The 15,530-nt window shown below is 35.7% G+C and overlaps 1 protein-coding gene across 2 annotated transcripts; it reads left to right on the top strand.

The window, feature by feature from the left end:
* The first annotated feature begins 6,934 nt into the window (after nt 1-6,934).
* On the top strand, nt 6,935-12,915 carry LOC145784349 (uncharacterized). Of its 2 annotated transcripts, XM_082596152.1 has the most exons (4): nt 6,935-7,208; nt 8,300-8,440; nt 9,294-10,659; nt 10,972-12,915. In XM_082596152.1, coding segments are annotated over exons 2-4 (1,599 nt in total). In that variant the 5' UTR covers nt 6,935-7,208; nt 8,300-8,438; the 3' UTR covers nt 11,203-12,915. The 2 variants fall into 2 exon arrangements, with proteins under 2 accessions (XP_082452278.1, XP_082452277.1); XM_082596151.1 differs by lacking the exon at nt 8,300-8,440.
* The last annotated feature ends 2,615 nt before the right edge of the window (nt 12,916-15,530 follow it).

Below are 15,530 nucleotides of genomic sequence, written 5' to 3' on the forward strand. Positions count from 1 at the left end.
GCGTCAATGTTAGTGTGACGACAAATAACCAAGAACAAACAACTGCACAAGTAATGACAACGAAGTTTGCAAAATTATTGCTCAGATTAACGTCGAAATTGCGATGCACTAAAGATGATCACTGCTCTGGCCCGGTCGGTAATCTGTGGGTGGAAAGATCATTGAATGCTAGAATACACACCAAGTGCCTTGATTTTAAAGGTTTTTGCCAAGATGAAAGATGCAGAGGATTCGACACAGCGTTGCATGCATGTGGAATTGCTGATTGGTATATTTGCAAGTTAACAAAGTAAGTTGTATACAAGTAAAATTTGAAAGCAACATTTATTTCTGCCCTAATAATTTTTTTGCGTCTGTTTTTTCGTTTTCCGTACTGCTTGAGCTTGTATTGTGAGTATTAAAAAACTGGTAAACATTGCATAATGGAAGAGCTTACTAGGCTACACCTCTTCGTCGTGTTTCTAAAAAATCAATTCAGCTTTGGTTTTAGCCAAAAATAAATTGCTTAGATATTATTAAATTATTATTTTCGACGTGTTGTGCGCAGGGAGTCGAACCGTTTGATTTTTCCGGTTCGGGTCCGGTTCTGGTTCAAAGATTGTTTCAAAATTTGGTTCAGTTCCGGTTCAGGTTTGAAGAAACTTAAAACCGGTTTTATAACTTCCGGTTCGGGTCCGATAAAATTAGGCCTAGGCCTACTATTGCCCAACTACTAACTAGCCCAATTGGGCGTGAAAACCGCAAGGTTGGCAACACTGATGTCAACACTGCTTAGCTCAATTAACTTGCCTTTGTTGTTTGTTGCACAAGTTACAATCAAACTATATTGTCTATGATGTCACAGAACAGAAGTTGTTTACCTCAAAAAATTCCTCTCCAAAGCATCGTTTCTTTTTTTTTTTTTTTTTTTTTTTTTGCAAGCTGCTCCACAACTTTGGTCTTGCTTGTTGTGTAGCCTTCTATGTTGAGCTGCAGAATGGTGGGGCGTCTGAACTTGCTATCAATTGCCCCTTGCAGCTGTGCCGTCCGGGTGGAGGCTCTTTGTTGACAAATTTCGTTATCTTGTGTTACGGAATAGGCTATAATTCATCCGTACAATGTGGCCTCCAAGATAACAACATGCTACGTACAACTTCACTTACCACAATGCGAACAATGACGTAATGCTGGAGTGAACCGCTTTTTTCAACCGGTTCGGGTTCGGTTAGGGTTTAAGCTAACTCAAATTTTCGGTTCAGTTCCGGTTAAGGTTCAGACAAAATCGCACCAAAACCGGTTTACAAAAATCTGGTTCGGGTTCGGTTCGACTCCCTGGTTGTGCGTCTAGTTTAGTGCAGCCATAGATTCAATACGCCATTTTTACAACCTAATCAACATTAAACATATACTGACAAATTGATTGGCTTCAGTAATACAGTGCATTTAATATTATTAAAGTTTGGCCTACCACTTGACTGATCATTTCACTGATGCGTTGTTAAAGATCACTGGCAAATTGGCATGATTTTCAAAAGTCAATATACAATTATTAACTTCCTCTTATTAAGCCCAAGGTTTATAGGCTCACCCACTTATTGAGCCTAATTTGGTCCGTTCCGGAATTACTGACTGCATAAAAATGGCAGAGAATCGTCTCCCTCTTAATAGACCCACCCGCTTAATAACCTCCAAAGTCACCCGGTCCCGAAGTAGGCTTAATAATCATGGACTACTGTAGGCTACTATGTAGGCCTAATGGCTACATTTGAAAAGTAATATACTGTAGAAGCTTATCACTGGCTTATTTTAAATTAAGAACTTTATTGTTTGGAATAACTTGGTGTTTGTAAGGATACTAAAACTGTAGTTTGCTTTTTACGATAAAATGCGACTGTGTGACACGTACTTAAATTATGTTTTTTCCTGCTGTTCGTCTCCACTAATTACTTACAGTCGTCAGAAATTGCCTTCTTGCATCATAAAACGAAGTGATTTGTGATTACGGAGAACATGTTGTACCACAATGAAATTCTTTGCGTTTGAGAGAGAATTAGTTTGGTCAACATCCATGAAATCGCTTGTTTCTTTCTATGTTTCAATTCTACAAAAGTTACTGATAAACTAATTTCAATTCACACTACATTTTGCTCAGTTTTATTCTTAGTTTATATATGTTTACTTTCAGCGTTGATGTGTTTGTATCTTCCAAGCAAAAACAACATAGCGTACTTGCCTGTCATACTAAAGTTTCGCTCTCAGACTTTAGTTTTTTACCAAAACGTTAGAAGCTGTTTAAAGCATATGCCAAGGCAATAGTTGTTTTCTGAATAAGTAATTATGTAAAAAAAAAATAGTAGCCTTTCAAGTACATGTAGCTCCATAGCCTACAAAGTGAAATTTGCATGACTTTTGACTCTTTTTTATTTCTTTAAAAAGAATGTCTAAAAAGACATTATTGAAACTAACTACAGACAGTGGCCAGTGTTTCCATCTTCCGATCTCTAGATCGAACTCAAAAGTCCTGCATTTTCAGCGCGTTGCTTTTCAGTTTTATAACATTTCAAGTATTCTATTACCTTGCACTGACTCGAATAAAGTCTTTGACTTTTATAGTCAGATGTCGAGTTTGTGTTTGCTAAGTTTTAGAGCTAAGCATATTTTGCATATTTACAGGATTTTCCACGACTCACCAAAGATATTGAAGCAGTATGAGTCTGTGTGCAATTGCATGCAAACGCCCGATCCCAAACTCAGATGCTCTTTTGCTGAGGCTACAAAGAAACTCAAAAGTGTTCTTCTTTCTCATAATCCTAATGATAATTTAGCTAATGCAGATTAACAGAAACTGTATTGTACTGTATTTTTATGGGCTATATTTATTTGTGAGTGAAATGTTTACTTTTCGAAAGTTTTATCACACAGGAGACGTATTTAGACATTTAATCACTAGAAATGTTTGAAACGAAGTTTATTCGTTCAAGGCGACAACTTTTTCGCGTGAAGCATCATTCTAAAATAATTTGCGATTTAGCCTTAATGCGAAACGCTTAGCAGAATTTTAAATGATGCTCATTAATGAAAGACACCAAGCTTTGTTTCATGACAAAATATAAATAGCCTAAGTCAGTTGATTTTTTTTTTAAGCATAGACAAATAAAACCTAACAACCGCAGCATGCCGTTTGCTCCATGTCAAGCAAAACGAAATTGTTTCAACATGTTCTTAATATTAAAGTGTGAATACATTCTATTGTTAGATTCATTGCTCTGTAACACTTCTAAAATAAAAACATAAAACCATTTCGCTTTTCGGTTTTTATAAAATATCCCAACCAGCAAACTGGTTCATTTTTAAATAGATTCAACGACATCAGATGTTGAATTATTGTTAGCAGGAACACATTTCCATCTGTTCACAGAGCAGCGCTACCATACGTTGACATTTTTCTGCTGTCAAAAAAGCAAACGTCTACATTTTTTATAACATTGAGATACAATCTACCAGAAATGAGCATCCATGACAGATATCGGACTGTGATTTTCTTTACAATGGCGTTGAATTTCAGACGTTGCTTTCTTATGGTATTTTTGTTATTTTTCAAGTTGCTGTGGCAATGGTAAACAATGATTTGATCAAAATAAAACATAGGAAAAGTCACAAGAGTCTTTACACTAAAAGAACAACTGATATTTGCCTACTTGGAACAATTAGTACCTTCATCAAGTGTTGAAAGTATGTAACATATTGTGCACTTGTCATAAGCACAATTATACCAATTATGTTGCTCCAGCACAACAAGTAGGGGCTTGGAAGGCACTGCCCGCTTTCTATGACTTTCACCTGTTCAGTTTGGTCATTAAGCGTCTTAAAATGAGCTGATACAAAACGGAATTGTACCACTTCACAGTTTTTCCGCTTTTTCCTGATTGCTCAAGCATTCGCACCTGAGAAGTTAGCAAGGCAAAATGCCACCCTGTTTAACGTCTTGTGTTTAATTAATAAACATATTTTGCAAAGTTTTAAAAGATAAAGCTTTTTTTATCAAGTGTATTTATGAAATACAGTTAGCGGGATTGAACTACAAAGCATTGTCATGCGCATTTGCTCTCTAATTCGAAACTTTTGAATTGATCTCTTTGTCTTTATCTACCTGATCTTTTATTCTATAGAATAATATAATTAACCTCTTACCATTAAACAAATTTCTTGGGTTGACTTGATACTGTACGCCAGGGTGTACGGCTGTACGCTATGAGCACTTCACATGATGCTTGATCATTTAGAAATCAAACTTTTGCTAAAGGTTTTAACAGGATATAAGCTATGGATTTATTTTGTTTTTATGATTTAAAAATGTTGCGACTTATGTGTTTAAATTTTTGTATAGTCCCGATTACACTGAAAAGAAAAAAATGTACAAACTGGCCCTCACCGAAGAAGCGGCCAAACCAATGAAACACAAACATATGCTAAGACATTATTAAAACTTGTTTGGGTCACTGGTCAAACGAACCATCTTGATTTCAAGAAAGAAATCTGATTGGTTAACTAGTTAAACATTTTTATCAATCAGTTAAAACATCATACCTTTCCATTTTTGATAGTAGTCATAAAACAAGCGGTTTAATTTTTCGAGAAATTTATTAGCGTTTTGAAGCACTCTTGGTCATTCAGGTGTTTGGCAGCTGTGAGCAGCCGCTAATAGTCTTCAACAAGGTATACACTTGTAAAATATATCTTCATGGTTTTACTATACACAACGTTCACTTGACAAATTTTAAGCAACATGGCTTGTTGCGAAGAATGTGGAGTATGGCTTGCTTTACAAGGTGCATAAGACACCTAAAAACAGAATAAACTACAGTTGTGCTACGTTGAAAGACGTTAGTTTAAGTTTAACAATCCGTTGCGATTGCTCAGTCGGTTTAGCGACTTACCTTGTAAACGAAGAAACATTAACCAAAAATGGTTTGACTCTGGAGAACAAGCAAAATCATCCCTCTTGCAATCTTGGTGATCAGGTCAGCGTCAGCGGTTGAAAGCTTTTACAAGTGGTATGTGAATTTGGCAGAATTAAGCTTCTAAAAAGGCTTTGTCAGACCTAAGTAAAAGTCTCACAATTAATCGATCAATTAAAGCGAAAAACAAGCATATTATTACGGTCGCTCTGCAATGACGTCAATGCTTCACTATATAGGCCTTTAAAATTTCATGCAAACGAGGAAAGAATCTCTTAATCAGAGACGTCCAAAAGCAACTGGGGGCGGGGGGGTGGAGCAGAAGGTGGACCACAATGCTCGTTGATGTGCATCCACCGATAAGCATTTAGAACTACACTTTCAATTTAAATAAAATAAAAACTTGTTTCCATTTTTTCGCAAAGTGTATGCTATGCCAATGTGCTAGTAATAATTTTCGAAGTGACTCCAATTTCGTATTTTTTTTCATCGAACTCTGATTTCAGAGGAGCTCAAGCGTCATCTTTCAATCAGTCTCGGCAACGGAGGATAGCACTGCGATGCATTTGCTTTACAATTTACATGATACGCTTTGGCGTCATCAAATCATTCCTTGAAACATGATGTTTTGTTCTGCCCAACAACGCTATCTTGCGTTTTTATTGAAACTACAAACACATAAAACGATAGTGAAAAACAACTTATTTATCTTTCGCAAGAGGAAACACAACTGCTGTGCATTCCATCAATATTCGGGTGTTTCAATCCTAGACCAGCAAAACAAAACAGAATGACGAAATAGCGTGCCTATAATGAATGTGGCTGATCCTATCAGCTACAACACTTGTGAGTGACAATTACAAGACAAATATGTCGCGACCCAGCGTCTGTGTTGTTTTTTATGCAAAACACACAACAGCCAAATAGAACAATTGATTTTTACGGCTTTTCTTTTGCCGGTTAATGTTTTACAAAACGATTCATACGATTACAAAATTGAAGTTCAAGAAAGATTTTCCTTTTATTTTAAAACGGATTCGCGCCGTAAAATCAAAGCTGTTTGGAAGAAATTAAAGCCATAAAATCACACAACTAGCCGGAAGAGGGGGCCTGTTGTTTTAATTTCCAGTTCTTAACGTCACTCAGAATAGAGCAACCTTTTGTTGAATCGGCAGCCGTGACACGCGACATGTTGACACTTGTATTTAGCTCTCTTGTTGAAAGCATTGAAAAGCAAGTCGTCCCTGAGCCAAGACGGAAAATTTGGACAGCATCACGACCCCAAGGCAAGAGCCAAGATGATTTGTGGCATTTTTATGCTCCGGTTGTTTTGATAAGCCCGACTACCAGTCGGGAGCTAATATTGTCTGTGGCGAGGCATGTCCAATGAATATGTCACTTTAATGGAATGGAACAAGGGGATTGAATTGGATAAGTCCGCGTGTCCGGATTTTCACTTACGACGGCGCGATACCTGCATTGGTTTTGTTAGCTTCATAAAAAAGGTTAATAGATTCTATTGAATATTACTTTTAAGTGTCATTGTGCCTTACTACAACATACTTGTTAAAAGCTATTACTCTCGCTTCAAGTTTTTCTTCTGTTTCTGAATGGTCGTTCAAGGCAGTTATGAACGTAAATATTTCTGAATACGAAGTATTTTACCGCAGTTATGAAAAGCGTACCTATCAGTAGGGTTGACTAATTAAGGTTGCTGGTCTATTTAGCATAAATTAGAATTAACAAAAAAAAAGCGATAAGTTTATTTTTAGTATAATAACAAACAGAAAAACTTCTATGCTACGTATGGTTTCTTTCTGGCACAATCATGAGGGACAAAAGTTTTGAAATGGAAATTATACAATAGGGTGGAGTGAAAGAAAAATCTTGATTTTTCCTCTGTAATAGCGATTTTAGCTTTGCAAATTTTAGCTTTTTAAAATAAAGTTCACGTCTGCCCCAAGCAAGTTCAAGATTACAAGGGACAAGAAGATTAAATATCACGATCTGCTTCAGAATTTTTCCCAAGCAAAACCATCGCATGTGACGTCATAGAGGATGCTTCTTACGATTCAATTAGTCCATTCAAGCAACATAATCGTTAATATGCAAAGAACCATTAACCACGATCATTTGATAATAATTTGTGCTGAATGTCTCTTTAACTTACAGGGCAGATGTAGCTTAAGTTCAAAGTTGTTTAGTAGCAGATTACTGTTACCCCGCAGTGTAGATAATAAAGAAGATGCATTTAGAATCATGTTCATTTATGTAAGTTTAACCGTTACGCTATAGACTTATAGAATTTAAGTGAAAGTGGATGATTTTGCATATTTTCTTAATTGGGGAACCAAATTCTACCTATGTAGGTCATTTTGCAGTAAGTTCGGGAAAGGCTAAGGATATATAACCGAAAGTATATTAAAATTTTGGGCTTCCAATGTTTCTTCTGGTACTCTATGTGCCATTGGTTGTGATGGTGCAAACGTAAATACAGGGAGCAAAGGAGGGGTGCTGCAATTCTTGAAATGGGCCTGAAAAAGCCATTGCAGCGGTTTGTATGTCTGTTGCATTTTAATGAATTACCACTGAGGCACTTAATGCATTATCTTGATGGAGTTATACATTTGGTCCACAAAGTTTTTCTGACTCCATTGGTAAAAAAAAACTTGAAGACTGACAGTTTACCAGTCGCTGAGTTTGAGAGAAGGGAAGATAAACGATTTGAGTCTTATAAACGTTTCTTTCCTTATGAAAACGATATTTCAAAAATGTTTCTTATCTTTGGCCGATAATGTCTTTTTCATCTAATTTTCTTCTAAGTAATCCAACATTTTTTCAGGACTATTTTTTCGCTCTTTCGGCGCGAAATTATCGCTAAGTATGCCTTCAAAATATCTTTAATTGCAACGTTTTCGCTGGTGCCGCTCAAATTTAGCTTAAATTTCATAAATATACTTAGCTACGTTGCACTCTTTGCAGGTCACAAGATGAAATTTGGCTTGAAAGATGTTTTCTCCCCCCTGCAATTTTTCTGCCAACGCCCATGTATTGTATAAGCTGATGATTTAAAAAGCGTTTACAATATTTGTATGTGATCAAAAGTAAACAGGCAACCGAAATCTCACCATTGTCGTTAAAAAAAAACACTTTTCTACTGTAGTTTGCTTTACCTTCATTGCACATACTTGCTTAAACTGTGCTGATCAACTCGTGAAAGGAACAGAAATGTGAAAAAAATATCTTAAAATCTATGTTTTTTCTTGTCAGTTGATAGTATACATGCAACAAGCCTTCTACAAGACGTATTTTCCACTGCATTGCAACGATTTATCTGTAGTTTATAACTCTGATATTGTTAGATAGAAGTACCGAAGGTAGAAGTTAGATAAAAGTGACGATCTGCTAATTTTGATGACGTCATAGCTCCAAAATACCAGAGAAAACTTCAATCGACTTGGGGCAGACGTAAACGTTGATCAAAATCGGAAATATTTTAGCATGTAAATACACTTACCAGATCACAACTTTTAGTAACTATTATAATACAGATTAATTCTATCAAGTTAAATTTTTGAAAAATTCCAAAACAAAACTTCGTTCCTAAACTTTTCATCAAATTTTCCTATAATTCAACTGATGATCCACTGGGATGCCCGGTGTGACAAAACATTTTAATTTATTTAATTAAATAAACCGATTCTTCTGATTTGGTATGATATTGTTTACTTTATTTAAATTTTTGACCTTATGTTTCATTCCACCCTATTAGGCTATACAATGTGTGCATTTTTTGTTGTACATAGATAGTATTGCAAATATTACTTAATTTGAGTTAATGTTTCAGCATCAGTTACATATTTCACAGCTGTAGTATAACCATACTGAAGGAATAATGTAATACTTTGAGGTTTTATGTAAAGCTTGCTCTTACCATAGTGAGATTGGATAGGCAAAGTTTAACTCTAAATTTGTTCTACTTTAAGATAAATAAATTGACTTAAACAGCCGCTGTTTTTTTTTTTTTTTATTTTAAACTCTTAAAGTTATTCGGTTGCATCTACGGAAATAAACATAAATTTTTTTTAATTAAAAGTTTATTTTTAACTTATTAATTTGTTTATGGTGACTTTTATGGTTCTTATATTATAATGCAACATGTAGAAAATTAATATACAGTACTGTAAATCAATTTTGTTTCTAGGTTGTAATTTTAAGCAGATGAATTAAAACGCAGTGTAGTAATACAATTGAGTAAAAAAGAAATAGATAAATGTTTGGACCACTTAGCGGATTTGCTAACCCTCGCCTTGCAATACCTTCAGAAAGTTTAGCGCTTTCTTTGAACAATTGCAGGCATTCTGTTTGCAACTCAGTGAATAACTCAAACAGTGAAGGATCAATTTCCGGGTCATCTGAAACTGGGACGTCTCATCAAGCAACAATGCCACCTGGTAAAAAATCGATTGAAACTATGTCATCACAATTTAGTTTCCTTCCTCATATGGAGCATTTCGCTTTAAACTTGATGAAAATGAACGAAGGCAATTTAAAGTCGTTGAAAGATCGTAATAGTTCTTGGCCAACGATGCTTTCTCATAATTTTTCTCATAAACAATTTGCTGTGGCTTCCAACGAATCTGGGGTTCTGCCAAACTCTGAAGATGAATTTAAAGTCGAACGCGGATGCAATAAAATGGAGAGTCGTTCTGATAGCGTAAGAAACATCACATATCTTCCGAAAAGAAGCCATATCCAGGAAAACACTGAAAGAAAATGTAACAAACTTTTCACTACTGTACCTTTGCCGCAAGGAAATAAAGTTGATTGGAATACCCTTTCACAATACAATAAAACACCGCCACCTTTTCTAAGCCCACCGCTTGCATATCCATTTTCACTCCATTCTCCGGCTATACCTATCAATTCAACCGAGCTCAAAAACAAGAGTTTCTTATTTGCTGACCAACCGGCCGTTTTTCCGCCATGGTGGAAATTTGAAAGCATTATGCTTGCCAATCACATTCTAACCACCCAGTATTTTCAAGCTCTCACAAGGTGTAATCAGCTTCCAGCCAGTGCAGCTAATATGCCTTCCAACGTAAAAAGATATCACACCCCGAAAAAACAAACGTTTGAACGAAACAATGTTCCTTTGAAAACCGGTGAAAAAACAAGAAGTCAAAGTTATCCGGAATCAACTATATTGCCAGACGTTTGTGTGCCTTCAAGCCACAATATAAATTTTGGCCGAAGTATCAGTGAACAAACATCTTGTCCAAGAAGCTCAGCACTCACTTCCAATAACGGTAATCTAAATTTTTGGCCGGGAAATTTTCCTCATGAACGAAATGTCATGCAAGTCCAACAAGGGCACAAACTGTCCGCCAGCAATAACAAACTTGAAAAAAGAGATCATCCTTCATCTAATAGCGTTTTGACGCCCCCAGCAGAAAATAATAATTTTTTGAGTCCTTCCTTTCCTTTTTCGCAAAGCTTTGCCATTCCAGAACATTGCAAGGCATCACTTGAATTCCAACAAGGCCCTGCCTCACTGCAGGATTTCAAAGTATCCATCAATAAATCTCAACCGACTAATTTGAACTCTTTCAAAGAGAAAAGATCGCACAGATGCTTCTATTGCGGAAAATTATATTCACGAAAATACGGTTTAAAAATACACATTCGCACACATACCGGGTACAAGCCTTTAAAATGCAAGGTAAGATATTACTTTGTTTCTACAAAATATGTTTTGTAACATACCGAACAAAACAGAGTATTTTTTAAGTTTAAAAGCTGCTGTAGAGTACTGGCCAAATTTATGTGACTACATTTTGGAAAAAAAACTTGTCCGTTTCTAGAAAATGGAAGTCGCGGTTGAGCAAAAGCTATTTCATCTAAAGTATGAAAATCTTTTAATAAATCATTAAAATTTTATTTAAATTTGTTTAAATAAAGTCCATAGCTGCCATGTTTATATATTGCGTGATATTCGTTTGTAGCCTACGTCATTTTATTTTGTTTCTAACAGATATGCGGACGACCTTTTGGGGACCCAAGCAATTTGAACAAACATGTTCGCCTGCACGCCGAAGGAGATACTCCGTATCGCTGCCAGTTGTGTGGGAAGGTCTTGGTCAGAAGAAGAGATTTGGAACGACACATCAATTCACGCCATCCTGAAAAAAAGACTTCTTTTTTCATTGGCGACCAGCTCGAATGCCCGCCGGCTGATCCGCGTTTGTGGTCGGTCAAACAATGACGCACTTTTCCGATCAAAAAATTAAGATGCCAGGCTGGAAACAATGCCAGCTGAATACATGGGCTTAACAAATGACTAAATGCACAAATTATTCAAATATTTATATTTGAATTGTTGGAAACAAGGCATATAGGCCTAGCAAAATATGACACTACTGGTGTAATTATTATCTACGTTTTATTTAGGAGCAACATGGTTGGAACGCCTGGTTAATCTAATCAAAAAATAAAGAGCCCAAAATGTAGATACCAAACTCATGTTCAGCAAACAAACGTTTCGAAAACTGTACTGTCTTCATCTTCAGTGTTATAAATGTGTACTAACACTGAAGATGAAGACAGTATAGTTTTCGAAACGTTTGTTTGCTGAATATGAGTTTGGTATCTACATTTTGAACGTTTTATTTACATTTTTAAGTTCTGTAAACAAGGCATAAACCAAACGTTTTGCTGCGTTGCCTGAAACGGGGTAATACAATTATGGAAAATGTAAATACTGCAGTTGTTTCGTACTTTGTTACGCACATTTCACATGTGAAAATAATATTATAACCCACCTGGCAGTATAGCTTACAGCCAAACTTTTGGTCTTTGTCGTTTTATTGTTCAACACACAGAGCGCTGGTGAGCCATTTTTATCAAGAGACACTTTTCAGAGCGCTGTGTGAGTATTTCCATAACTATACGTTTACAATCCCTGTTTGTTTAAAGAATAGAATGTATTTTGCGTTTAAGTTAATATTCTATCACTTTGTTACAAAACTAAGTTTTGCAAATATTTTCACGATCTCCAATGTGTTATCGTTTTTAATTTGTTTGCGATTATCGAAGTCGTCTTGACGGACAAATTGCCAAATAGCCCATACAAGCTTACTGGAAGGTTATCTGTTCAATTCAACTTACAGTATCTTTCCCTGTGTATAAAGCAAAACTGGATATAAACTATACATATTTTGATTATTTGCTTTGCATCTTATTAACCACTTGTGCTGTCCCACACAGAAAATCAGACGTTTTTACATTGATTCAACGTCTTCAGACGTTGATTCAATGTAAAATATGGTTGATTTACGTCTGGGATTAGCTTAGTAGTGGATTTTTTTGCTATTTTATACGTTTACTTTTGGTAGTAAAAACCATTTAATCAGGATCACTCTCGATTAGTCTGTTAGCAAATGAAAAGCAAATATAAAGTGTACTAATATTCATCAGAACAACCCCGAAACAGAACAAATCGGCTACTAACAGAAAATTACGACCAAGTATAAAGGTTTAGTTTTGTCCCTACACAACAGCTAGCCCCCCAGTCTCCTTACCACTGTATCCTCCGAATGGTCCACTGCCAAAAGACTTCAAAATGCGCCCTTTACAACAAATCGGCTAGACAACCAGTGTTGGTACTGACTAATAACAAAGTTAATGTTGAAATGTATTTGGTTTTTTATGTTCTGTGATTATTGTGCGTTTCATTTTCTCATCGAGAGCACGACTTGCTTTGATTTCGAAATGAAATGAAATATTTTTACTTTGAAACTCAAATCGATTTCTGAAACGAAATTTCGACTCGTTTTGACTCGAATCCTTTAGTTATATTTTGCTTCACATTTATTTTTGTAAAAAAATCGTTTTATTTCGAACAAGTTTTTCCAATGTAAAATCTTGTTCAGCTAACCCACATAATTTTTTTTTCAAAACATATGCTTAGTTTGAGACATCCACGTTTTTACAAATAAAAGCTTTTTTGCGGAAAAAAGTGTTGTTTGCTAATTTAATTACACTTACAAATAGAGATTTAAAACTTTAAAACAATAAACTTTTTTTTCATATTTAAACTTTTTGTTAAGATTACATAACACCACGTCTTGCTTTCCAAAACAGAAATTGAAAAGTAATTTAAATTTTAAGTCACATCCGGTATCGCTTTCATTACAATGTTTGTGATGTGAAACAAAAACTTACTCAGATCGCAAATTAACCGTATTTTACATTGACTCAACGTCTGCAGACGTTGAATTAATGAAAAAACGGTTGATTTGTTGTCTGGGTAATTCTTCACGTTAAGTTGAGCTATTTATGGTACAAATGAAACAAAATGACGTTTTGCGACCAGGTTGGCACAAACCGTTTCCCTATTGATCGCAGGTGATCTATACTTGCTGGAGGTAAAAATTTGTTTGGCTCCAAAACTCATGAATAATGGACGTGGAACTGAAGTAACAGTTGGATTGCGTTGGGCACGTCTCGCATGTATTAAAAACTCTATTTTTTTCAACAGTTCAACATTTACATGTGTTTAATCAACACAAAAACGGTGCACCAGTTGTGCATCGGCGTTTTTCTACTCTTTTCCTTTGAACTTGTCCAAAGTTTTTTCTTCTTTTTTTTTCCTTTGCTTGTGTGAAACTGAAAACCACTATTTCAACTGTGGATGTTGAAACGCATTACGTTCTCCGCAGTCGCGCACGCACTAACATAAAAAATGAAGAAATCACAGAAATCAATAGATTGATTCTGAGGAGCAAAGATTAGACTGAAATACACGGTACAAGACCAGCAAATCTTTTGAAGCATCACGCAATAAGAATTAAATACAGATTATACGTAAACAAAGATCATAAGTTGTAGTTATAGCTCTTTAAAGGAAGGTGGTTATGAGCTGAAGGACCCCACTGCTACAGACTTGTGTTTTGCTAACAAACAATTTTCAAATTAACGATGTCACAAAAAAGCAAAATCAATCGTACTGGTTTACCAACTTGTAAATCAGGTAAACACAAACAGCAAAATCCAAAAGTATTTTCCTTGAGGGACAACGAATCTTCTATGACTGTGTCATTGTTTAAGTAAAAACTGGAAACGCTTTATTTTGATTCAGGCCGAAACATTATCGACTTCAATAAATTCCTTCGCGTACCGATTTTCCAAAGTAGTTTTGGAATTAACTCAAAGACGAGTCGAGCATAGCGAGTAAGATGCTGGCCTGGTCATGTTGCTACTTAATTAGTTTAGAAGAGAATTAAATTAGAATTCCCTGAGCTCACATGTCGTCTCCACTTTGATGAAGCTCACAATCAGTGAGCATTTTAGACAATAGGCGGTTTAAATAAACAAATAAGTAGGAATATTATTCCAGGCGCTCAACAAGCAACAGTTTTCTTTTGCAGGTTCCCTTCCAATGGGAACGCAACATCATTGAGAATAGAAACATAACTAGATGAAAAGAAGAACTATTTTACTTTTGTAGCACTGCTGATTTAATTAACGAGAAAGGAAAAGCGAAAAATACTAAGTTTTTACTGCTACTCAAACGTTTCTTATCTTGTAGTTTTGGGCATCTTCAGATGACGTGATGTCATGATGCCCAAAGCGATTTAAAAACAAGATGTTTTTTTGTTCACAGTACAGTACAACATTTCACACTAACCCGAGCTTTTAATATAGTTTTGATAAAAAACCTACTTGGTACGGACTCTAACAACAACAGCTGCACGTAAAGTACTGATTAGAGGCTTTGCATTGGACGATTTCAAAGTCATTCGCTTCGTTCTGCACTAGTTTTATGGCACGTAAACGTCACCATTATCGATCACAGTCAGATGGATGCCTTGAAAATAGTTGATTTGTCAGGTTTCGACCGGTAAGCTTAATTCAGGAAAAACAAGGAGGTTTAACTTCGAGTAGCAATAATCTATTATAAAAATATGCATTGATAAGATCAGTTTATTATCAAAACAGTTATAATGATGAGTGGTGAATTGCCTTGTTAAGATTCGTGCAGTGTTCTTTTTGACAGCAAACCTTTCGCAAACAAATTTATGAAAACTTGCCTGAAATGTGTTTCAACTAAACTTTGATTAGTTTTCTTCTTCATAAAAGCTAAATTAAGTCTTATCATAGCCATATCATGCAGGAGCAGACAAGGTGCTAAAATACTTCCAATGTTGAAACGAGACCCTTCTGTTGAAAAGCTTTCCTTCCAGATTAGGAATATTACACTAAACAGTTAATTGGCCGACGTCACTAGAGAATAAGAAAATTGACATCAAACTTTTTGTAATTTTGTGCTGACAGTTTGATAGACAGTTGATATACGAGCTGGTAGTGGCTTGGAAGCCTGCAAAGTGGAATGAGCCAGCTGTTAATTTGAAACGCAGTAATCCACAGGTATCAGGAGCACGGCCAAATTGATTTGATCAAACATTTCTTAGCGTTCGCTTTACGTTCAGCTGACGTTTAAATTTTTGATGTTGTGGGATGCATGCCTTTTCAGTTTCTATTTTGCTTCTTAATCGTTGTGGAAGTTTGCTGTCGCTATATGTTGTTTACAGA

Source organism: Aplidium turbinatum, chromosome 15 (genome assembly GCF_918807975.1).
Source record: "Aplidium turbinatum chromosome 15, kaAplTurb1.1, whole genome shotgun sequence".
In the NCBI taxonomy this organism is placed as follows: Eukaryota; Metazoa; Chordata; class Ascidiacea; order Aplousobranchia; family Polyclinidae; genus Aplidium; species Aplidium turbinatum.